Below are 25,227 nucleotides of genomic sequence, written 5' to 3'. Positions count from 1 at the left end.
GGGTGCTCGTTGTTGTGGTTCTGTTCGCAGAGCTGGGAATTTGTGTTGCAGACGTTTCGTCCCCTGTCTAGGTGACATCCTCAGTGCTTGGGAGCCTCCTGTGAAGCGCTTCTGTGATCTTTCCTCCGGCATTTGTAGTGGTTTGAATCTGCCGCTTCCGGTTGGCTGCTAGGATATAGCTGGTGTCCTACTCATGAGGCCTGTGTCTCACCCTCCTCCACTCCATGGTCGCACCCCTCTGCCTTCCATCTTAATGTCCCCAGTTGCAGGATGAGTCCTTCATGGCACCTTAGGGGAGAAGACACCCCAGACTGTACTTCCCCTCCTGACTGAGGAGCAACCCCTTCCAGACCACCCCCCCCCCCCCACCCCCACCATTCCTCTCTTCTCTGCTGGTGGGGGGGAGGGGGGGAATCATTAGATTGCTGCACTTTTTCTCAACATCTCATTTCCATGTAGCTACCCACTTCAGATCAGAATGTGATCATCTAGCAGGAGCTGGGCATCTAAATTCACCCAAATCCAGAGCAACAGTTGTGAAACTGAATACACTAACCATTTAACCTGCCCGGTCCTTGCTAAATGTAACTGCTGTCAACAACTTGTTTCTGTGACCCCTGTAGATAATGCCCCTGTACAAGGAACTGCATGCGTATGTGAGAGCAAAACTCCGAGATACCTTTGGGCCAGAACGTATCAGCTCTACAGGATGTCTCCCCGCTCACTTACTGGGTAAGATCATTTTCTAATTCCTGTCACAGTCCCAGAATGGTCTGGCTCCTGCTCTTGTGACATCGCGTGGATGAATTGTTGCCCTTGCATGCACATTTCCCATTTGCAACTTACTGAAGACCCCTGTGTGAGTCTAGAATCTGCTTTAAAGTTCTTTGTGACGCAACTCCGAGGTGGCTCAGTGGTTACTGATCTAAGGAATACAACACCAAAAGGACTTTCACTAATGTTGGGTGTTGTGAAGACTCATTGGCACATTGGTGGTGAAGGAGGCACTCGGGAGAGGGAACAGCAGCAAGAAAGCCCCTCAAGGAATGACATGATTGGGTTTAGATCAGAGTGGTGCTGGAAAAGCACAGCAGGTCAGGCAGCATCCGAGGAGCAGGAAAATCGACGTTTCGGGCAAAAGCCCTTCATCAGGAATAGAGTTTGTGCTGCTGTCAGTAATCTGCTGGAATAGCACCGTGCTACTCTGTACCACTCAGTAATACCCAGTGCGTAAATTCCCTATGCTTTCACTCGACGTCACCAGTTCCTGCCCTGTTTCACCATGATGCCTGTTGCCGGTGACAATATGTGACCGTGTCTCTACAACAATGGGGTGATATGAACAGCTCCTGGTAGATGTAGGTACAACAATTAACCGTGTGACAGGCCAATTCGGGCTCTCCTCTGGGGCACGGGCCTCTAAAGGTTGTTGGATTGGGCCCCACTCCGAATACACAACCTCAGCTTTAACCTCAATGCAGTTGAGGTGCCACTGAGCTGGCAGAGCAGGGCCCGTCAGGTGAACGGCATCAGTTTGGAACTATCCTTTGAAGAGGTCGCCCTGCTGTCTTGACCAATAGCTAGCCCTCAAATGGTGTCAATCTTGCTATGTGAAATTCAGCTGCTGTGGTTCCCACACCTTAGCAATGACAGGATTGTAAATGAGATGATCATATTGGCTGCAAAACACTTTGCAATGTCTTCAGGTCATGAATGGTGTTGGATAAATGTTAGTCTATTCTTTTTTCTTGAACCTGAGCCCAACTCTGAAGAGGATTTGGGAGTACAGAGGGATAAGTGCAGGGCTAGTTGAAAGGTAATCTTCTTGCAGTATGCAGTCTCAGTACATCAAGCGATATTGTTACTTTGTCTTACCTTACCAGACCCTCTACAGTATATCGCCTTTCCTGAATTTAGCCCAAGGTCTTGTAAATATTCTACAAAACATCCAGCTGACATTGCTTAATGCTCAGCTACCTTGCAGGCATTTTGACTAAATTCTACTTCCTCTTCAGGTGACATGTGGGGAAGATTTTGGGGAAACCTGTATCCTTGGTCAATTCCATACCCAGACCAGGAAGACATCGATGTGACATCTGAAATGATGAAACAGGTACATTGGCTGCTGTGCTCTTCCTACAGGATGTTACAACTAAACTATAATTGAATATCGTTAATTGAAGACTAGTTATTAAAGATACCAAGTACGATATTGTCGAAGGTTTATGTTTTATCAGTAACGCAAATAGAAGAGAAGCACTTTCAAAGTATGCAACCAGAAAGGGCCATTTAGCTGTTGTGGCCTTTACATTGCTGTGATCCCAGCTGGTGGGAATATGGACAAGTCTGATCCCACAAACAGCAAAAAGAAACATTCAGCCCAATTTCCCATCAATATTTGTTACAGACTCTCAAACCTCAGTGAAGTATCACTCCCATTTTAACACTTCTTAGTCACAACTAACAATGTTGAAAGAACGTTGCTTTGGTGAATTCCTGTATCTTTCCCAGACCTGGCTCTCTCTATTGATATTTCTAATTTGGACACACAACAGCCACAGGCTAATTCATTGACATTTCCTCATTGAACTCTGAGAAAGTCTCAAGTTTTCTTTTCTAACCCTATCTGCTGGGAGTGCTAAAACAGACCTGAATGTTTTCCAGCTCTGATGGCCTGGAGACTGCCAAAACAAAATACACTCACCTTCTGCTGATATGTATCTTTTCTTCGGAATTGAGCTTGCTTCTCGCCTTTGGCCTCTCCTCCTGTAGGTCATGAAAGGTCGACTTCGTAAACATTCCAAGAATTCACGAGTTGATTTGTCCAGTAGTTTTACTTGGGTCACACGATTTCTTGCCAATGTTGTTCGGATCCAAATGGGTTTCGGACCCTTTGAGAAAGATCTCACCTTCACAGAAGCAAAAAAAAAAGCAAAAACTCTCTGACTTCTACTTCAGAAGCCAAATGCCTAAATAATAAAATATTATAACCTTCATCAACAGTTGCTAAGATAATGGCTGCTTTTGCTATTTAACCAGTTAAGACTATAGAGCTAATCAATGCAGATGAATGGTGAGATACCCAACGCTTGGACTATCTAATTGGACAGTTACTGGCAGTGGTGTTTGTATTTATGGATCTGCCTCTTAGTGACAAGATTATCTTTCCAAACTTAATCAATGGTCAAACCTCCCTGGGGAATATTGTAAATGTACTTGCCCAGATATTATATTGCTTATATTACTCCCCATTTGTACTAGAACTGGAGGCGATGTGACTGTTCCAATGTAGCATTACAATTATAAACTGCTGTCTTACGTCTCTAGTTCAATTGTTTTAAAGCTGATTGCTTCAAATACTGAATACTTCATTTTTATATTGGCATGTTCCAATCCGATGTAGTAAGATATAAGACGACTGATTGATTGCTTGTCATTTGAATGCCTTGCTACAATTGCAAGAATTGGGTCCTTGTCATTATAGGGATGGGATCCGAAACAAATGTTTCAGAGGGCAGATACTTTCTTTCAATCATTGAGCCTTCAGCCTATGAATCAGAACTTCTGGAAGTATTCCATGATTGAGAAGCCTACTGATGGTCGTAAAGTTGTCTGTCATCCAACGGCGTGGGATATGGGCAACAGAGTGGATTTCAGGTACAGGTCGTGCAGAACTGCGACAGTTAAGAGTCTGGGAAAGTGCTGGGTTGGCCAGCTTACCTTGTGACTATTACCATGCCAACACACTTAACACACATTGCAGTGGCATTGCTTCGATGTACGCTCAGTCGTATCTCATCCAAATGACCACGTTTCCCTCGTGTACGCTGGGTACCTAGTGCAAACTCCCAGATTCAGTGCAAGAGAAGGAGGTCACATTGAAAAAACCATATCCCATTGTCTGCCTCCCACCACAGGCTCTGCTCCCTGGCTGCTGCCTCCCACAATCTTGCCAGAGGCTGAAGAGGATGGGTTACCAGCTTACACTTAGATAATATTCCTTCTGTAACCATCCAGTCAACAAAATCACCTCCTGCTAGTATTCCCTGTCTCCTCCCTTCCTCAGCTAATTTACTTTCAAAGCCCTTAGACATGCTTTTAAGACCATAAGAAATAGAAACAGGAGTGTTTGAGCCTTCACTGCAGTTCAGCAGGATCGTGGCTGATTCCCCGACTCAGTAAGAATTCTGTCTCAGGCTTAAACATACAGAAGGACTCTGCCCCCACAGCTCTCTCTGTGGCAAGGAATTCCAAAGACTCACAACCCTCTGAGAGAAGACATTCTGCCTCATCTCAGTCTTAACCTGGCGTCCCTTTATTCTGAGGCTGTGTTCTCTGGTCTTAGACTCTCCCATGAGGGGAACCATCCTCTCAGCATTGACCCTGTCACCTTAAGAATCTGATACGTTTCAACGTGATCACCTCTCATTCTTCTCCACTCCAATGTGTAGAATCCCAACTTGTTTAACCTTTGCTGATAAGACGATCCATTCTAAATTCAGGAATTTGATGTGCAAAATGCAAGAACTATCTTTTGTTTTTTAACTGCAGGATTAAAATGTGCACCAAAGTGAACATGGAAGACTTCCTAACTGTCCACCATGAAATGGGTCACATACAGTACGACATGGAGTACGCTAACCTACCCTACTTATTACGCGATGGGGCCAATGAAGGCTTCCATGAGGGTGTTGGGGAGATCATGTCACTCTCAGCAGCAACTCCCAAATATCTGAAATCACTGGGTCTTCTTTCCAGTTCTTTCATTGAAACAAATGGTAGGTAATTAAAGTGGCTTCTGTTATCTAATAGCCTTCGGTGACTCCAACCACATTAGAATACAACAACAGCCCCCTATTACGCCAATAGTCCTCTATTCCTCCAAGCACACTTTAACACAAAAACAGCTCTCTATTATTTCAATAGCTTGCTACATTTCATGCACTCACCATATGAATGGATCGTGTCCTTTTCGAGTTTTATCGTCGCTCGTCGACGAACGTATACCCCTATCTAGCTAACCACAGCCAGATGATCTTAAAGGGAATGGGATAAGATGTTGTAAACCAGAATCATCAATAACACGAGGAATGAGCTGGGTTTTTCGATTATATTACCACTCATCGTTTGTTATGTGTTGCGTGCACTTTAATTATATTACACCAATATTGCCCACCACCCTTAATCAGTGGCTTAAAATAATTCACTTTTATTAATAAAATATTAAAATCATAAAATACTAATTTAAAATTAATACTAGTTTAAAATTAACCTAAAACCTTATTTAAAACAATCTAAAATTTAAAAAATTATTAAATTTTGTCAAATGGAGAATCCTATGAGTCCATAAAAATTCTTAAAAGCTCGAGAGTCAAAGATAGCGCAAGATTTGTGATGTTTTGAGCAAAGGTTTTAAATTTCTCGATCCCGAGGTCTTTCATTCGTTCATTGTTCTTTTCAAACCATTTTCCTCGGGATCCCATCACAAATCCATAAAAGGATATTCTTGTTCCTTTTTGTGAGGACCATTATTTCCTTTTCTAGATGTTTATATTTTTCTTCCCAAGCCTGTTCCAGTGAGTTAATTTGCATGTCCATTCTAATCGTTACGTCTACCACGATAACATGATTTTCCTTCTTAAAAATTAAATCCAAAATCCATAATTTCCCAGTGTTATCTTTTATGCGTGGTTCCACGTATGTTATCCATCCTTTTATCTTGATAAACTTTATTAATTCTTCCATTATTCTCTTCTGTCTCTTAATCCTCATTTTTTTTGCATAGGGGCACCATCCTGAAATATGCGCAATCGTTTCTGAATTATCATTGCATCGCCGACAATTCTTGATGTTAAATGGCCTTCCATAAGCTAGAGATGCCCTTGTAGGTTAGAAGTTCATTCGTAATAAAATTGAATTTATTACTTTGGACGTCTTCATATATTGAGTTTTTGTCAACCAATTATTGGAGATATTATCGTTCTTGAAATAATGGGTGCCCACCCCTTGACAGGGCAAGGCCATCCATTTCTGAAGTTCTATAGACCGCCAGTTGGTATAGTTCTTATTACTAAATTCCTCTATACCATTATTCTCCTCATCGGTGATATCCATTTCTTCCAATTGTCAATTTATATTTGGCTTCCAAATCTTCTCTAAAACTTTCAATTTACTAAGTTTTTGCATTTTTGTAGCGATACTAACACCCTCGAATGAAAATGAGGCATGTAAAATTTCACCCTTGGATTTGTACAGCATTTCATACTTAAAATAGCAATCGGAATAAATGTAGACAATTTATTCAACGCAAGGCCCCCATCACGGGTCTTAGTATATAAACACCCATCGGGTGATGGATTGAGGGAGATGTAATTAGATTTTTTTTTAGATTAGATTACAGTGTGGAAACAGGCCCTTCGGCCCAACAAGTCCACACCGACCCGCCGAAGCAAAACCCACCCATACCCCTACATTTACCCCTTACCTAACACTACGGGCAATTTAGTATGGCCAATTCACCTGACCCTGCACATCTTTGTGATGTGGGAGGAAACCGGAGCACCCGGAGGAAACCCACGCAGACACGGGGAGAACGTGCAAACTCCACACAGTCAGTCGCCTGAGTCGGGAATTGAACCCGGGTCTCTGGCGCTGTGAGGCAGCAGTGCTAACCACTGTGCCACCGTGCTGCCCACAATATTTCTTTTACTGCACTTTTAATTATATTGTCAAGTTTATTAAGATAAGTTTAATGATACTTCCGATAAAATTAAATAGTAATAAAGTCTAGGGATAAAATACACTTTTAAGAGTTCCAGTTTCTGTACAGGTTTTAAAAGAGATCCTTTAAGATTATCTATCCAAATACCTAATTGGTCTTCCCAATTCACTTGGCTTACCCCAACTCATGGCTCAAATTTTGCACCTAGATATTTATCAGTGCTTCCTGGATCTATAAACTGTATATTTCCCTCATTAAATTTCCAATTTGCCCTATTATTATAAATAAAGGTTTTATTTTTATAAGCAAAGTAGAATCCTTCAGTTTTTTCTTACATTAACCTCCATCCCAGTGTTATTGCAAAATGTTTCTATCAGTTTTAAATTGTATGCCATTCCTTCATAGGATTGGCTGATCAAAGCTATATCATCAGCAAACGCTAAGGTTGCACAATGATAGCTCTCTTTATCTTGACCCAAAAATATTCCTTTTTTTTCTTTCTTCATTAGTACTTATAAGGGGGTTCATAACTATATTAAAAAGAATCGGTGATAAAGAATCACCTTGTTTAACCCCTCTTAAAATTTTGATCTGCTTCGTTTTACAATTAAAACCTTCGATCTTAGTAAAGTTATTATTATATAAGCTCATAATTAATTTAATAAAAACTGGAGGGAGTTGAATTCTCTTGAGGGCATGTATTATCAATTTGTGCCCAACGGTATCAAAGGCTTTAGCCAGGTCCACAAAGCTAAGTCGATTTTCTTTTTCTTAGCTCCACTAATGATATTCTCCAAAATTTTAATGTTCTCTTCACAACCTGCTACTCCTGCCATAAAACCTTTTTGCCGTTTATTTAAATTTATAGCTTTACTTAACCTATTAGCTATAATTTTCGTAAAAAGCCTAAGCAAAATTGGACCTATTGTGATGGGTCTCCAATTATTAACCTCCTCACTAACTTTGGGGATTAATACTGTTCTCCTTATTTTTACTACATCAGGGATATTGCCTATTTTCAACCAAATGGTGTAAATTCTGGGGATTATCGTATTATCTTTATTAAATATTCTAATCACTTCTTTAGGCGTCATCTGGTCCGGCCCCGCCACAGTTTAAACAGCCTGATTGACGTCCTCTACCGTTATAGGGCCGGTCTGCATGCCACACAATGATCCCTCAATTTGCCCTTTGTATTTGACAAAACCTCTCAAATTTCTTTTTTCATTAGGATTAGATAATCTATTTTTAAAATAATCCTCCCATTCCTCCTTGCTAAGCAGACATTCGCATTTAGCCAGAGCTCCCGTCGTAGTTCTAGCTAAATATTGTCTTTTATTCTTATATAAAACCTGTGTTTCTTTAAACTTTCTTTTTTTCCTCCTATATCTTCTTTTAGTGTTATTTACCCTCGTCTTACATTCTTGTCTACTATCCTTCTGCTTAGTAATGAATCCCTTTTTACATTTCAATTTCTTTGACCTATTGCTCACATCATTGGTCCCTAATTTACCAATTATCATATCCATAATGCTGTCATAGTCATTTATTATACATTTGCTTTTACATATTTTGTCCTCTATCATCTCTACTAACTCTATTAATGATCCATCTTTAGACTCTACATTCCCATTGATATTACTATTTCCTTGATGGTTATGTTCATCTATTACTATCTTCTCTGTTGGAGTACTTAAATCTAGATCGCTATTCTCCTCACTTCTATTGTCATTACTGGGGACTACTTCCTGACTTGTGCCCGCAACTTTATCGCCAATCTTATTATGTTTAACTGACAATCTTCTTTTATCAGAAATTTGTTTTGACGTCTTAGTTTTCAATTTTTCAGCTATAAGTTTATTAATATTTTTACAACCTATAAATTCCTGTTCTAATTGTTGTAACATTTTTATTTCGGAGTTGGATCACTTTTACCTTTCTCTACTTTTTCCAAATTACCTTTTTTCTCCTTATTTCTTTTAGCATTTCTCAAATTAGGGTGCACGTGCCTCTCGTGCTGTCCTAAACCTATAGCTGTTGTAAATTTAAGCGGGCAAATTTCTTTCCTCTCTTTTATATTGCTATTACATTTAGGGTAGTGACATGCGACTGAGTGGTAACTACCCTCCCAGCCGCACTTACTACATTTAACTCTCACAGCTTTGATCCCTTTACACAATTTAAAATGTTTTCTCAACATTCCCGTCGTATTATAAATGTTATTACAGAATTTACATATAAAATTATCTAACGGATATTCTATTATAATTTCTATTTTATCTTTCTCATTAACAACCGGATGAATAACCCTACTCTCACTTTTCTCTGGTTCTCCAATTTGACTAAAATCAAAGGGCCCTTTAAAATTCGAATTAAAAATTGTTCGGCTATTAAAAGAACAAGATTCTAGAGGGGCCTTCTCTGTGAATCCTTCAATTCGAACTTGATCCTGAGTCCCCTAAACTTTATTACCGGCTTCCTCGTGCCTGCCAGAGGGCAGCCGTGCTGGAGTGACTATTATGGTCTCTTCCGTTTGCGTAGAAACGGATAGTCTAGTCTTTATTTGGCTAACACATTTAGCACACGGTGTTGCCAATAACAACCGTGCGGGGCGGTTATTTTCCCGGTCTCCCATCCAACCGGAAATTTTGGAATTCGACATAATCGCCGCTGCCAAAAATAGGTTACTAACATTGACTGATAGGTCACCAGCCGTCTCGTATCTTTTCTCTGGTCGTAATAGCCGACCTGAGTAGAGTACTGCTCATGTAACAGAAGGAGAACGCTAAAACTGTCAGTGGCTATGCAGCACTGGATAAAACCAAAGGTAAAACCAATGATAAAATCAGTGATAAAACCAATGATAAGATCCACGCCAATATAACCTCTTAAACAATTAAAACCACTCCTCTGTTATTGAGCATCCTCTCACAGGTCGTTTCCAGGGGGAACTACGTGGAGGTTCGAACAACTTTGCAACTGATAAAATGCGTAGAAACGATTGCAAAGGTGACTACACAGGCACCGTTGGGAGACCAAATAAAATAACCTTAGTCACATCCCCCCAATAGTCCCCTATTATTCCAACAGCCTCCTATTACTTCAACAGCCCTCTACTGCTCCAAGTGTTCTTCATCACTGCATTAGTTCTCTATTACTTCAGCTACTGTATGATACACTAACAATTCTCTATTAATTCAACAATCTACCATTTTTCCAGCAATTCTCTGATACTCCAATGATTCTGTACCACTTTAACGGAACTCCAACAGCCTGTTAGTCCATCCTTGCCTGGTGAATAAGCCTAGATGGTGTCACCCAATTGGGCGCTGACGCAGAACGACCTATGCATACTTTGCAGTTGGACATTGTAGCTAGCCTCTTATTTAAAAGGAACGCATGTCAATTTCACTGTCCCACTTCATCTCTCACTGTACACCTCAAGAGAATAGGATAATATTATTTGACTCCTCATGAAACGTCTCTCGTCAAAGTTACAAATAGGAAAATGGCAGATTGCCCAGTGTGAAATAAATCTCAGTCTAGATGTTATTGGGCAAAACAAATGGAGGGAGGCAGGAGGAATTACATTGCTATTTATTATGCTCTTAATCTTGGCATAGAACCCTACAGTGTGGAAGCAGGTCATTCAACCCACACCAATCCCCCCAAACAGCAACCTACCCAGACCCACAACCCTCCACCTATAACCTTGCCTCTCCCGTGGCTAATTCACATAGCCTGCACATCTGTGGGCACTAGGAGCAATTTAGCATGGCTAATGCACCCGACCTGCACATCTTTGCACTGTGGGAGGAAACCAGAGAGCCCACAGGAAACCCACACAGACACAGGGAGAATGTGCAAACTCCACACAGACAGTCGCCCGAGGCTGGAATCGAACATGTGACCCTGGCGCTGTGAGGCAGCAGTGCTAACCACTGAGCCACTGTGCTACCCAGATCACACAGCACCTCAAATGGGAATGAAACCCATAATCCCTGGTTTAAGAGGCCAATGCCTCATCCGTAAGACTATAAGTATGAATTAGCGAGACTAAGAATTGAGAAGGAGTTGTAACAGTTGTGATTACTTCTATCATAGAGATTGACATCAACTTCCTGTTGAAGCAAGCACTGACTATTGTGGGTACCCTGCCTTTCACATACATGATGGAGCAGTGGCGTTGGGAAATGTTCCGAGGAAACATACCCAAAGATCAGTGGATGAAAAAGTATTGGGAAATGAAGTAAGTATTTGACTCTGAGCTGTCATTAATAATCTCATCGTGACAATAGCCAAGGGATGTTTCTGCCTTTACTGTTTGACTGAAGTCAAAGCAGGTAAAGAGCAGATGGTTACGAAGTCAGCAGCTTTCACATCAGGCTTTCTGTTCGGGAAAGGTTGGAGTGAGTGCAATTCTCTAGCGCAACGTGGAATGCTGAAGGTTGGACCATGCTGTGAGTGTTGGAGTCTTACAAACGTTTTATTTACTGGCACCTATGGGAGTAGGTATTTGTTGTTTGATCCAATATCCCGGATAATCAAGAGGGAACGCCTAACCCCAGTACGCCCTGAGTGAGCAAAGCTTCAAGTCATCATCATCTCTCCCTCTCTCTAGAACAGCCCTATGATTCACCTCAGGAATTCGTTTAGCTCAGTTGGCTGGATTGTTGGTTTACAGAGCAGTGTGATGCCGACAGTGTGGGTTCAATTCCCATCACTGGTTTGAGGTTACAGTGAAGAATTCCTCTTCCCTCGCCTGGGATCTGATGGCCCTCAGGTTAAATCAGCACCAGTTACTTCTCTCAAAATGAGAGCAGCCCCTGTGGTCTGGTAAGACTATGACAACAAAACAACAAAATGGTTCCTCTGGGACTATGGAAGGAAACGCAATTGAATGGAAAGTGTTTCCGAGCATCCTGAGGTTTTGAAAGGTGTTATGGAAACGCAAGCACTTTCTTTCGCCCAGTAATGCTGACATTTTGCACCTGACGACTGACTTTAACTTGCTTATTTGGTTGGTCTCCATGCTGAAGCTGAATTGTAAAAGTGAACTCCTTGTTAAAAATGCAGGGAGAGAAGTGTAGGCCTGGATTTTGACTGAGAGCAGTTTTCTGCCATGATCTACACGGTTTGTCAAGAATTTCCCTTCCTGTGGCTGTAGAATGATAGCTGATCTATTTTAGGGGTGAATCCTTGTTAAAAATCCTATTGACTGACTTCTCTGAACCTGCACACAAAAAAAGAGCTTTCAATTCTGGTGTCATCCTCTGTTTGCAACTTTTAGTAAAGCCTTTTGCAAGGTCCCAGATGGAAGGTTGGACAATAGGTAAGAGCCCTTGGGATCCAGTACTCAACTGGGGAGGCGACGGTCTAGTGGTGTTATCGTTGGATGGTTAATCCAGAGACTCCGGTTCAAATCCCACCATGGCAGATGTTGGAATTTGAATCAAATAAACATTTGGAATGAAGAGTCTACTGATGACTATGAATCCATTGCTAGTTGTTGGGAAAAACCCTTGTGATTCAATAACGTCCTTTAGGGAAGGAAACTGCCATCCTTACTTGGTTTGGCCTACATGTGGTTCCACACCCACTGCAATATGGTTGACTCTTAACTGCCCTCTGGGCCATTAGGGATGGGCAAGAAATGCTGGTCTGGTCAATGACACCCACATCCTGAGAATAAATAAATGAAAGCAACTCACACTGCTCCACTTGAATACATTGAGTACTAGTTGATGTACTTAGGAGAGTCGATAAAGATAATGCCATCATTTACATAGGGACTTCTATTGTCTGCATTAGTAATGGACATGTTAGAAGAATTGAAAGTCCAGAGGACCGAAGGAGGGAACGAAAGCAGAAATGTATTTATCTGGCTGGAGGGATGTAAAAAGAGGTTATCCTATAAGGGCTGCTATAGTCACTTCTATTCTGATCAACAATAAACCTGAGTTAATGTATATCAGCTCAAAGTTTGCAGTTGTTGAGAAACTTAGAAATGTATTACACAGTGGAAAAGATAACAGACTTCAGGAGAACCTAGAAAGATCTGTAAAATGGATGGATGCAGATAGATAAATCTTAAGACAGAGAAATATGAAGAGATGCATTTTCAATGGAGGAATAAGGAGAAGCAGAATAAACTGAGTTTTTATATCGATTGGAGTATAATACAAATCAGCTCTGTCAGGGAACTTTTAATAGATGCCAGCTCTGGGCACCACACCTTAGGAAGAATATATTGGCTTTGGAAAGAGTACAGTGCAGATGTATTGGAATGATATCCAGATTCCAAGAGTTAAATTGCCAGGAAAGATATCACATAAACTAGGGTTATACTTGATCGAGATTTGTTGGCTCTAGGTAATATAATCAAGTATTGAAGATTTTATGAGGAACAGGTAGATCGAGAGAAATGATTTTTGCAGGTTGTGACATCAAGGATCAGATTCACCTTCCAATAAAATGAGATCTCCATTTATCAGGAATGCAATTAGGAAATCCTTTTTCATTTAAAAGGTACTAAGAGCTTCAAACTTGCTTTAGTAGGTGTCACCGGATGCTGTAACAATTTGACGGTTTAAGCAGAGATGGCTTCTGTTTCTGAATGTATGAACAGAAATGGGGAAAAGCAGAAAAATGAAGCTAGGTCACAGGTTAGACACAACCTCAACAAATGGAAAACCTGGTCTGAGGGACAACATTAAAACACACACATAAACATATAGTCACACAGAATATAACATACCCCGACACATGGTATATAACATACACCTTGCTCCATCTCTCGTTCCTAAACTAAATGGTACCATTTTAAAAGGAGCGCAGTGTAAGAAAGTGTGTTTGTGTATGTGTCCACAAATCTTTGACAATGCCAGGGCAAGGTCAGATGTTGTCAAAGAGTCTATGCGATCCAATTTTAAACAGATTCTGAGGGAAGGGAAGTTATACTGAACCAAGATTAAATACTGGCCAGCTGGAATACTGTATCAAATTCTGGTCACTGCAGTTTAAGAAGGAGGGTAAGGCCTTGGAGAGAGTACAGAAGGGGAAACTTATAAAATCAAAACCAGAGACAGGGCTCTCGAGTCTTTGGAATGACTGGAGAAGCTGAAGGCCATTCTCCTTATCACCGAGAAGGTTACAGGGAGATTTAATAAAGAGGTTCAAGATTGTGAAGTATTTTGGGAAAAGAACTGAGGAGAAATTGTTTTCACTGACACCAGTGTCGACAACCAGAGGACACCAGAGTCAGAATAATTTATCACTAGACACAGAGTGGAGATTTCGTAGACTAAATGTTTATGATCGGTGGTGCACTGCCTGAAAGAGTGATGGAAGCTAATTCTATAACAGCGTCTGAAAGAATATGGGATAACTGCGCGAAGGGACACAACACAAAGATATAAGGAAGGGTCAGGGAGTGGAAATCTCTTTCAGTGAGGAATCTCATTATTTGTTCTTCTTCTTAGGCGGAGGATTGTTGGTGTTGTTGAGCCTCTACCGCACGATGAAACCTACTGCGATCCAGCCGCTCTCTACCATGTTTCCAATGATTACTCCTTCATCAGGTACGTGTAAACTCCCCTGCAGTGTCCACCACCAGTGTGGGAACTGAGACTTCCCTGGTATTAGCAACTGTTGTGGTAGGGGTCACTTGAAAGCAGTCCGTCAGATTTCTGGCTGAAACGTGAGCCATTCACTTATCGTGGTTAACCTTGATGTCTCCATGACTGTAGATGTGGCCTGTGAAAACACGCTGCTGTCCAAATATTTCTCAAACATTATCAACATGGTTTCTTTTCTCGATATTGGATGTTCGAGCGAGCACTCCCCAGACTGTTGGGATGTATATTCCATGATGTTGTGAGTGTAGCTCACTGCAAGAACACAGTTCAATGTATAAACATGCATTTTGGTGACTTATAACAGTTGCAGAATAGGAGTTTGGAGCTCATTGATAGGAGCTCAATCCCAAATCCACCGATACCTTTAATATCTCGAAATCCGTTGCTATCTCTCTTGCATATACTCAATGATTGAGCCTGCGCACACCTTAAGGGTATAGAATTCCAAAGATATACCACCCTCTGAAAGAAGAGGTTCCTCCTCACCTCAATTCAAAATGGTCTAGCTCTCATTCAGAGACTGCACACCTTGACCCCATTCGCCCTCCAGACAGGAGAATACCCCTCCTGACAATTTGTCATTTTCAGCTTCTCTTTGTCTATCCAATAGGGTAATGAATGAAAAGTCATTACCTGCCTGTGAGACCTAGGGCATCTGACCTGAGCTGAGGTCTGCTCTCAATTCCATCCCCTTTCCCCACTGGCCATTGAGTTCTGTCTGGTGGTCAGTATTTCAGAGTATCTTTAAGAGATATGCTCATGAAATCACCGCTATATTGTAGCAGCAACCTGAGGGTAGAAAGATCTCAGACTCCATCTTAACTCGGATCACTTAAAGCATGACGCACTAATGGAAGCATGTTTTCCTTGTAACCAAACAGCATAGTACTTGGCAAGTCATGTGGGTGATTGTGAATACGATACTTTTGTTTAATATGTAATAAACATCTGTCGTATCCTTCAACACTATGCTGTTTGAGCCTAGTTTCTCATTTTATGAAGGATGGTGTGAGCATTGTCACATTAAGTAAAGGTACCCTCATGGATGCAAACCCCACATCACTGGTCGTGCTTACTTTATCAAAGTAATAAGCTTTCTGGGGAGAGAATTGTGGGTTTTCTGCTATGGGGCAGAGTCTTTGTATCAATTTAAGACTAAGATAGATAGGTTTGTTGATCAGGGAGAAAGTGAGCACTGCAGGTGTTGGAGGTCAGAATCGAAGAGTGTGCTGCTGGAAAAGCACAGCTGGTCAGTCAGCATCCGAGGAGCAGGAGAACCGACGTTTCGGTCAAAATCCCTTCATCAGGAATGAGGCTTGTGAGCCAAGGGGGTGGAGGGATAAATAGGAAGGGGGGGGGGGGGGTGGGGGTGGGTGTAAGGTAGCTGAGAGTGTGATAGGTAAATGAAGGTGGGGGTAAAGGTGATAGGTCGGAGAGGAGGGTGGAGCAGATAGGTGGGAAGGAAGATGGACAGGTCATGAGGGCGGTGCTGAGTTGGAAGGTTGGAACTGGGGTAAGGTGGAGGGAGGGGAAATGAGGAAACTGGTGGAATCCACATTGATGCCGTGTGGTTGGAGGGTCCCAAGACGAAAAATGAGGCATTCCTCCTCCAGGCATTGGGTGATGAGAGTGTGGTGATGGAGGAGGCCCAGGACCTGCATATCCTCGGTAGAGTGGGAGAGGGAGTTGAAGTGATCAGACACGGGGCGGTGAGGTTGGCTCTCCTGCTCCTCAGATGCTGCCTGATCTTTTCCAGCACCACACTCTCGACTCTGATCTCCAGCACCTGCAGTCCTCACTTTCTCCATGAGGAATGTTGGATCCTAGTGAATGGCAGAGCAGGCTAAATAGCCTATTCCTTAAAGGAATAATGCTCCTGGAATACTGTCATGTTCTAGTCATAGAATTGTAGATTCCCTACAGTGTGGAAGCAGGCCATTCGGCCCATCAAGTCCACACTGGCCCTCCGAAGAGCAACCCACCCAACCCTATCCCCCCTGACCCTTTCACCCTGCATTTTCCATGGCTAATCCACCTAACCTGCACACCATGGGCAACTTTGCATGTGCAAACTCCATGCAAACAGCTTCCTGAGGGTGGAATCGAACCCAGGTCCCTGGCTGTGTGAGGCAGCAGTGCTAACTACTCTCCTTCCCCTGAATCTTTTCTACCTCCTATAATAGCAGAGAAATCCCAGTTGCTGGGCCCTGAGGGTGGATTATTGTAAGGGATTGGCGTGTTTCCCCAGTGCACACTGCAGCTGATGAACGTGTTGGTTACTGTGGGCTACTGTTCCCTTGCAGTCTACGATAACGCCTTCCCTGTCCTTCCCTTTAGATACTACACAAGGACAATCTACCAGTTCCAGTTTCACGAAGCGCTGTGTAAAGTCGCTGGCCACAAAGGAGAACTGCACAAATGTGCGATCACCAACTCCACAGAAGCGGGCAAGAAGCTCAGGCAAGTTTTCAATTCCTTGCCCATCCTGTTGTATCTGGCGTAACACAAGGACACTCAACTCAGGAAATTCCAGGCAACGTGCCAGAGTCACTGCGTAAAGCAATCAGATCGGATAAAAATCAAAGCGTCACAGAGCATTGAAACAGGCCCTTCAGCCCAGCCGACCAGGTTTCCTGAACTGAGCTAGCCCCAGCTGCCTGCGTTTGGCCCATACCCCTCTAAACCTTTCTTATCCACCTACCTTTCCAAATGCCTTCTAAATGTTGCAATTGCGCATGCCTCAACCACTTCCTCCGGAAGCTCGTTCCATACGCACATCACTTATTGTGTGAAAAGGTTATCCCTTGGGTCCCATTTAACTCTCTCCCCTTTCACCTGCCGTCTCATTTTGGACTCCCCCTACCCCGGGGAAAAGACCTTGGCTCTTCACCTTATCGATGGCCCTCATGATTTTATTATCCTTGATAAGGCCATTCCTCAGCCTCCCACACTCCAGGGGAAAAAGCTCCCAGCTTATCTAGCCTCTTCTTAGAACTCAAACCGTCCAGTCTTGGTAACATTCTTATAAATCCTGTTTGCACTCTTTCCTGTTTAATAACATCCTTCCGATAACAGAGCGACCAGAATTAGGTGCAGTACTCCAAATGTGGCCTTACCAATGTCTTGTACAGCTGTAACATGACAATCCAACTCCTGTACTCAATGCTCTGATCGGTGCTTTTTTATCCCAGATGTTGTTGTGCAGAGTCAATGGAACAATTAAGCCATTGCCAGATTTCAGAGCCTGCCAACTCTGCTTTGAGCTCGGGTCAGCTTTGCGAGAATGGTTTCACATCAGTGGAGCATCTCAGGCTTTCCTCTAGTTAAAAAAAAACCTACATCAATGCAAATTTGTTATTACACAATGTGCGATTATGTCACGAGCGTCCAACTGAGTGACAAGATAATTTGTGACATCATTCTTCACTGCGTTCAGCTCATCGGCTGTAAGATTGAGACAGATACCGTGCACAGAAGCTATTCAGTTCTGGCTCCTTCAGTGTTTACAGGAAGTGACAAAGCAGGAGGCGGGCAGTCTGATCTAGTTGCCTTGTTTTCTCTCTCGTGCAGTGATATGCTGAAATTAGGGAAGTCTGAATCCTGGACGAGAGCTCTCGAGAAGGTAACCTCTCAAACCAGAATGAATTCCACGCCACTGCTCAACTATTTCCAACCCTTGTATGTCTGGCTGAAGAAAAACAACGCAGAGAATGGCCGGACCGTTGGGTGGGATGTCAACTGGAGCCCATGTAAGTCGAGAACCCACTAAGTTAGCCATCCCTTTGGGGACAATTTTGTTGTTTTTAATTAAAACGTGAGGAAAGAATTTTAGAAAATGGCGGCTTGTGACAGCTTCCAACGCTTCGCCAAAATTTTTCTCCTCTCGGTCGACGGGGGAGGTGAAGGGTTGAGGAGGATAGTGGAGGTTGAGGTTGGAATGAGGGGGCGAACTCAAGCAGGCCAAGTGGCCACATCTTGCTCCTACTTCTTATGACCCTGAACAAGAGAGAATGGTGGGACCATTCAAATTGAGAGGCTAAGGAGGAGAGAGGGACCACTCAGTGGTGGAAGATGATTCTGAGTGAGAAGAGACCTCAGGGTTACTTAAGCCATTCAGAATCATTCCAATATGTTTTTATTTATTCCTTCCAGGGCATCACTGGCAAGGTAGGCATTTTCTGCCAGTCCCGAGTTGCTCTTGAACTGAAAGGCCATTTCAGAAGGCAGTTAAGAGTCAACCACATTGGGCATAAGTAATGGGTGCCCAAGGTGGTTGATGCTTAACTGCCTTCTGAAATGGCCTTTCAGTTCAAGAGCAACTAGGGACTGGCAGAAAATGCCTACCTTGCCAGTGATGCCCTGGAAGGAATAAATAAAAACATTTTGGAATGATTCTGTATGGCGTAAGCCTGACATTGGTAATCCAGATCAGGTTTGGCTGACACACTCACACTCACCCACACTCACACTCACCCACACTCACACTCACCCACACTCACACTCACACTCACCCACACCCACCCACACTCACTCACCCACACTCACACTCACCCACACTCACTCACCGACACTCACCCACACCCACACTCACTCACCCACACTCACTCACCTACACACACCCACACCCACCCTCACTCACCTACCTTCACTCACCCACACCCACCCTCACTCACCTACCTTCACTCACCCACACCCACCCACACCCACCCACACACACCCACACTCACTCACCTACACACACCCACACCCATCTTCACTCACCCACACTCACCCACACACACCCACACTCACTCACCCACACTCACACTCACCCACACTCACACTCACCCACACCCACCCACACTCACTCACCCACACTCACACTCACCCACACTCACTCACCGACACTCACCCACACCCACACTCACTCACCCACACTCACTCACCTACACACACCCACACCCACCTTCACTCACCCACACACACCCACACCCACCCTCACTCACCTACCCTCACTCACCCACACCCACCCACACTCACCCACACACACCCACACTCACTCACCTACACATACCCACACCCACCTTCACTCACCCACACTCACCCACACCCACCCTCACTCACCTACCCTCACTCACCCACACCCACCCACACTCACCCACACACACCCACACTCACTCACATACACACACCCACACCCACCTTCACTCACCCACACTCACCCACACACACCCACACTCACTCACCTACACACACCCACACCCACCTTCATTCACCCACACTCACCCACACCCACCCTCACTCACCTACCCTCACTCACCCACACCCACCCACACTCACCCACACACACCCACACTCACTCACATACACACACCCACACCCACCTTCACTCACCCACACTCACCCACACCCACCCACACTCACTCACATACACACACCCACACCCACCTTCACTCACCCACATTCACCCACACACACCCACACTCACTCACCTACACACACCCATACCCACCTTCACTCACCCACACTCACCCACACACACACCCACACTCACTCACCCACACTCACCCACACCCACCCTCACTCACCTACCCTCATTCACCCACACCCACTCTCATTCACCTACCCTCACTCACTCACACCCACCCACACTCACCCACACACACCTACCCTCACTCACCCACACCCACCCACACTCACCCACACCCACCTTCACTCACCCACCCTCACTCACCTACACTCACCCACACCCACCTTCACTCACCCACACCTACCTACACTCACCCACACCTACCCTCACTCACCCACACCTACCCTCACTCACCCACACCCACCCTCACTCACACCCACCCTCACTCACACTCACCTACACTCACCCACACTCACTCACCCACCCTCACTCACACCCACCCTCACTCACACCCACCTTCACTCACCCACACTCACCCACACCCACCCACACTCACCTACCCTCACCCACACCCACCCACACTCACCCACACCCACCCTCACTTACCTACCCTCACTCACCCACATCCACCTACACTCATCTTCACTCACCCACCCTCACTCACCTACACTCACCCACACCCACCCTCACTCACCTACCCTCACTCACCTACACACACTCACCCACACCCACCCACACTCACCCACACCCACCTTCACTCACCCACCCACACCCACCTTCACTCACCTACCCTCACTCACCTACACTCACCCACATCAACCCGCACTGACACTCACTCACCTACACTCACCTACCCACACTCACCCACACCCACCCACACTCACCCACACCCACCATCACTCACCCACCCTCACTCACCTACACTCACCCGCATCAACCCGCACTGACACTCACTCACCCACACTCATCCACACCCACCCTCACTCACCTACACCCACCCACACTCACCCTCACTCACCCACACCCACCCTCACTCACCTACACTCACCTACACCCACCCTCACTCACCTACACCCACCCACACTCACCCACACTCATCCACCCACACCCACACACACACCCACACCCACCCACACTCACACTCATTCACCCACACTCACCCTCACTCACCCACACCTACCCTCACTCACCCACCCTCACTCACCTACACTCACCCGCATCAACCCGTACTGACACTCACTCACCCTCACTCACCCTCACTCACGCACACCCACACACACTCACCCACACTCACCCACACCCACCCACACCCACCCACACTCACACTTATTCACCCACACTCAGTCACATTCACCCACACCCACCCACACCCATCCACCCACACCCACCCACCCACACTCATTCACCCACACTCACCTGAACACACCACTACTCATCCACATCCACCCACACTCAGTCACACTCAGTCACACTCAGTCACACTCAGTCACACTCACCCACACTCACCCACAATCGCCCACATTCACCTACACCCATGCACACGCAGTCATATTCACCCACACTCACTCACACTCAGTCACACTCAGACTCACTCACTCACGCTCACTCACACTCACACACAACTAGCTACAATGTCCTACACTCAGTCACACTCTCCTACACCCACCCACATCTGCCCACACCTACCAACACCTACCCATACTCACCCACATCCACCCACACCCAGCCACCCACACACAACCACACCCACACTCACCCACACTCACACACAATCACCCACTCTCACCCACATCCACCCACACTCATCCACATCCACCCACACTCATCCACATCCACCCACACCCACCCACACACACCCACCCACACTTACCCACACCCACCCACACTCACCCATACTCACTCACACCCACCCACACCCACCCACCCATACTCAACCACACCCACCCACACTAAACCATACCCACCCACACACACCCGCACACACCCACCCACACTCACCCACACCCATACCCACCCACACTCATACCCACCTACACACACCCACACTCACACACACCCATCCACACTCACCCACATCCACCTACACTCACCCACACCCACAGACACTCACCCATACCCACCCACACTCACCCACAAACACACACCCATCCACCCACACCTACCCGCACTCACACACACCCACACACACTCACCCACACCCACCCACACTCACCCACACTCACCCACACTCACCCACACTCACCCACACTCACCCACACCAACCTACACTCACCCACACCCACCCACACTCTCACACACCCATACACACTCACCCACACCCATCCACACTCACCTACCCTCACCCACAATCACACGCACCCACCCACACCACCAACGCCCACCCACACCCTCCCACACTCGCAGACACCCACCCACACCCACCCACACTCACCCACACTCACCCACACTCACCCACACTCACCCACACTCACCCACACCAACCTACACTCACCCACACCCACCCACACTCTCACACACCCATACACACTCACCCACACCCATCCACACTCACCTACCCTCACCCACAATCACACGCACCCACCCACACCACCAACGCCCACCCACACCCTCCCACACTCGCAGACACCCACCCACACTCACACACACACCCACACACACCCACTTACACTCACACACACCCACACTCATTCACCCACACTCACCCACATTCTGTCACACCCACCCACACGCACCCTCACTCACAGTCATTCACCCACACTCACCCACACTCTCTCACTCACCCACACCCATCCACACTCACTCACACACACCAACACTCACACACACCCACCCACACCCATACCCACCCACACACGCCCACCCACACCCACCCACACCCACACCCACCCACACACACCCACCCACACCCACCCTCACCCACCCTCACTCACCCACACTCACACACGCCCACCCACACTCACCCACACCCACACCCACCCACCCACACCCATACACACCCACCCTCACTCACCCACACCCACACCCACCCACACACATCCACCCACACCCACCCTCACTCACCCACACCCACCCACACTCACACACACACACCAACACTCACACACACCCACCCACACCCATACCCACCCATATCCACCCACACACGCCCACCCACATCCACCCACACCCACATCCACCCACACACACCCACCCACACCCACCCTCACTCACCCACACCCACCCACACTCACACACGCCCACCCACACCCACACACTTGCGCAGTGAGGTATCAGGACAGTGATCAGTGTAGTGGACAAAGAGCTGAAGGAGAGAATGAGAAACGTTCGTACAGGCCACCATCATCTGGAATGGCTGACACCTCCTGGTTCCCCATCGTGAACACATTTAATTATGGAAGTGAGCACCATTAAAGGCGAAGATGTTTAATGTAACAACAAGTTAATATTTATATAGCCCCTTTAACATAAGAGAACACCTCACTTCCACAGAAGGGTTAAAAAGCGATGGATAACATTAAGCCATTCAAGAATTAGGGAAAAGTTTGGTTAAGGCGTTAGGTTTTACAGAATATCTTACAGAAGAGTGACCAGTCAGAGGTTTAAGAAGGGGAATCCAATGGTTAGGGTGCAAAGGCGTGGTCTCCAAGTAGGCTGACTGAAACCAAGGCTACTGGAGAGGCTGGAAATCCAGAAACTTTGATGAAATGAGTTCACTTGACTAATTCCCAGAATGGGTGAGTTGTCCTCTGAGGAAAGGGGTGGTGAGGTAGTGATAGGTGAACCCAGGTAGAGGGTATGACCTGGTTGGCCGATGAGAGGAATGGAAGATAGGAACAGGGGGGATGCTGGGAAGGGAGGTTATTTGAAATCGGAGAACTCAAAGGTGAGTCTTCTGGGCTGTGGGCTGCCCAAGCAGAAGACAAAGTGATGTTCCTCCAATTTGCGGTCCGATTCACTGTGGCAGTGGAGGAGGCAGAGGGTGGGGTGGGGTGGGGGGGGGGTTGGGGGTGGTGGGAAGGGGAATTGAAGTGGGTGATAAACAGGAGATAAGGCTGGCCATTACATGCCCAGCTGAGATGCTCGGCGAAACGTTCCCTTAGTATACGTTTGGTCTTCCCGAGGTAGAGAAGACCACATCAGGAGCACCAGACGCAGTAAACTTGGTTGGAGGAGAGGTAGGTGAACCTCTGTCTCACCTGGAAGGACTGTTTGGAGGTGAGGGAGGTGAGGGGGAGGGGGGTTGGTGTGCTGGCAGGAGATTGCAGGGGAAGACCAGTGGATGAGTGCCGACTCCTGGTCCTAATGTATGTGCCCCTGACTCAGATCAGGGGGAGGCAGGTTAGAACTAGTAAGGGGAATTGAGCTAACCAAAGGGAACTGGGAAAGGCGAAGATGGTTCCAAACTTTCACTGTGGGAGTGACCACAAACGCTCTGGTTAATGTAATGGCTGCAGCGATGAAAGGGTTTAGCACGCTGTGCTTTTAAATAAATAAATCATGGATCATTGCATTTATAAAAATGTATGTTTCAGACTTTAAAGTTAATTTTCAAGCACTTGTGCTTGATTCTGAATCAAACTGGTGGTTCTTTATCTTCCTTCTTTCTATTTTCAGATAAAAAGGATGCGATTAAAGTGCGGATTAGTTTGAAGGCAGCCCTTGGACAAAATGCTGTAAGGTTGATTTTATTTTCATAAGATTATGATAATAAACATAGGGTCAGGAGCAGGTCATACAAACTCCTTAGATTTGATCCACCAATCAGTAAGATGCTAGCTGATCTAATGGTGCCGCCTCATTTGAGATTCCCCCACAAGAGCAGATTTTAAGATTCCCTCTCTCAGCGCCAGAGAGTGTAACATTTTCTTCGGACGACAATCGCCTCATCCCAGAAGAGAGCATCTGAACCCCTTCCAAAGCAGGTGGACCTCTCCTTCACCAGAGATACCAGCAGCAGGGAGCATGCTGGGAGAGAGAGCAAGCTCACAGTTCGAGTCGAGAGGTCTCTTCATCAGGGACTCGAAACGTTAGCTTGCTCTCTCTCCCTGCACGGTCCCTGATGCCGTGGTCTCCAGCATTTGTTATTTTCAGTAGAGATACCAGCATCTGCTCCGACACACATCACCCGAAATAAGGAAACCAAATCTGTACATAGTGCTGCACCAATGTACAGCAATGGAAGGATACCTCACTTCATTGCCGTAAAGGCCAAAATGCATTTGCCTTTCCGACTGACTCACTGTGCCTGCCTGCTCTCTCTATGTGACTCGTGCAAGACCACTCACGTCTTGCAACATCACACAGTCTCTCCCCATTTAGATAATATTCTACTTTCAATTTACCCACTGGCCACGCCCCACTTTCCCACATCTGTGAAATGTTTCATCACTCACTTCCTCTATCTCGACTCCTTACAACTTGTTTTCCTGCACATCTTTTTGTCATCAGCAAATGTGCCTCCAAGCTAACGTATCTCTTTA

The 25,227-nt window shown here is 45.7% G+C and overlaps 1 protein-coding gene across 2 annotated transcripts in view; it reads left to right on the top strand.

Moving 5' to 3' along the window:
• Positions 1 to 25,227, top strand: part of LOC122554907 (angiotensin-converting enzyme 2-like) — an 83,063-nt gene that overhangs the window by 29,740 nt on the left and 28,096 nt on the right. For both annotated transcript variants that reach the window (XM_087993065.1, XM_087993064.1), the window contains exons 6-14: positions 624 to 732; positions 2,016 to 2,113; positions 3,485 to 3,657; positions 4,552 to 4,778; positions 10,826 to 10,970; positions 14,203 to 14,301; positions 16,696 to 16,818; positions 17,929 to 18,107; positions 24,362 to 24,420. In XM_087993065.1, coding sequence (XP_087849191.1) covers positions 624 to 732; positions 2,016 to 2,113; positions 3,485 to 3,657; positions 4,552 to 4,778; positions 10,826 to 10,970; positions 14,203 to 14,301; positions 16,696 to 16,818; positions 17,929 to 18,107; positions 24,362 to 24,420 — 1,212 coding nt within the window. The remainder of the gene's footprint in view (positions 1 to 623; positions 733 to 2,015; positions 2,114 to 3,484; positions 3,658 to 4,551; positions 4,779 to 10,825; positions 10,971 to 14,202; positions 14,302 to 16,695; positions 16,819 to 17,928; positions 18,108 to 24,361; positions 24,421 to 25,227) is intronic.

Source organism: Chiloscyllium plagiosum, unplaced genomic scaffold (genome assembly GCF_037043375.1).
Source record: "Chiloscyllium plagiosum isolate Xiang-an unplaced genomic scaffold, Cpla_swu_hap1 HiC_scaffold_12, whole genome shotgun sequence".
NCBI lineage: Eukaryota > Metazoa > Chordata > Chondrichthyes > Orectolobiformes > Hemiscylliidae > Chiloscyllium > Chiloscyllium plagiosum.
The sequence above is the reverse complement of the archived record's forward strand: the minus strand, read 5'-3'. Positions and strand labels throughout refer to the sequence as shown.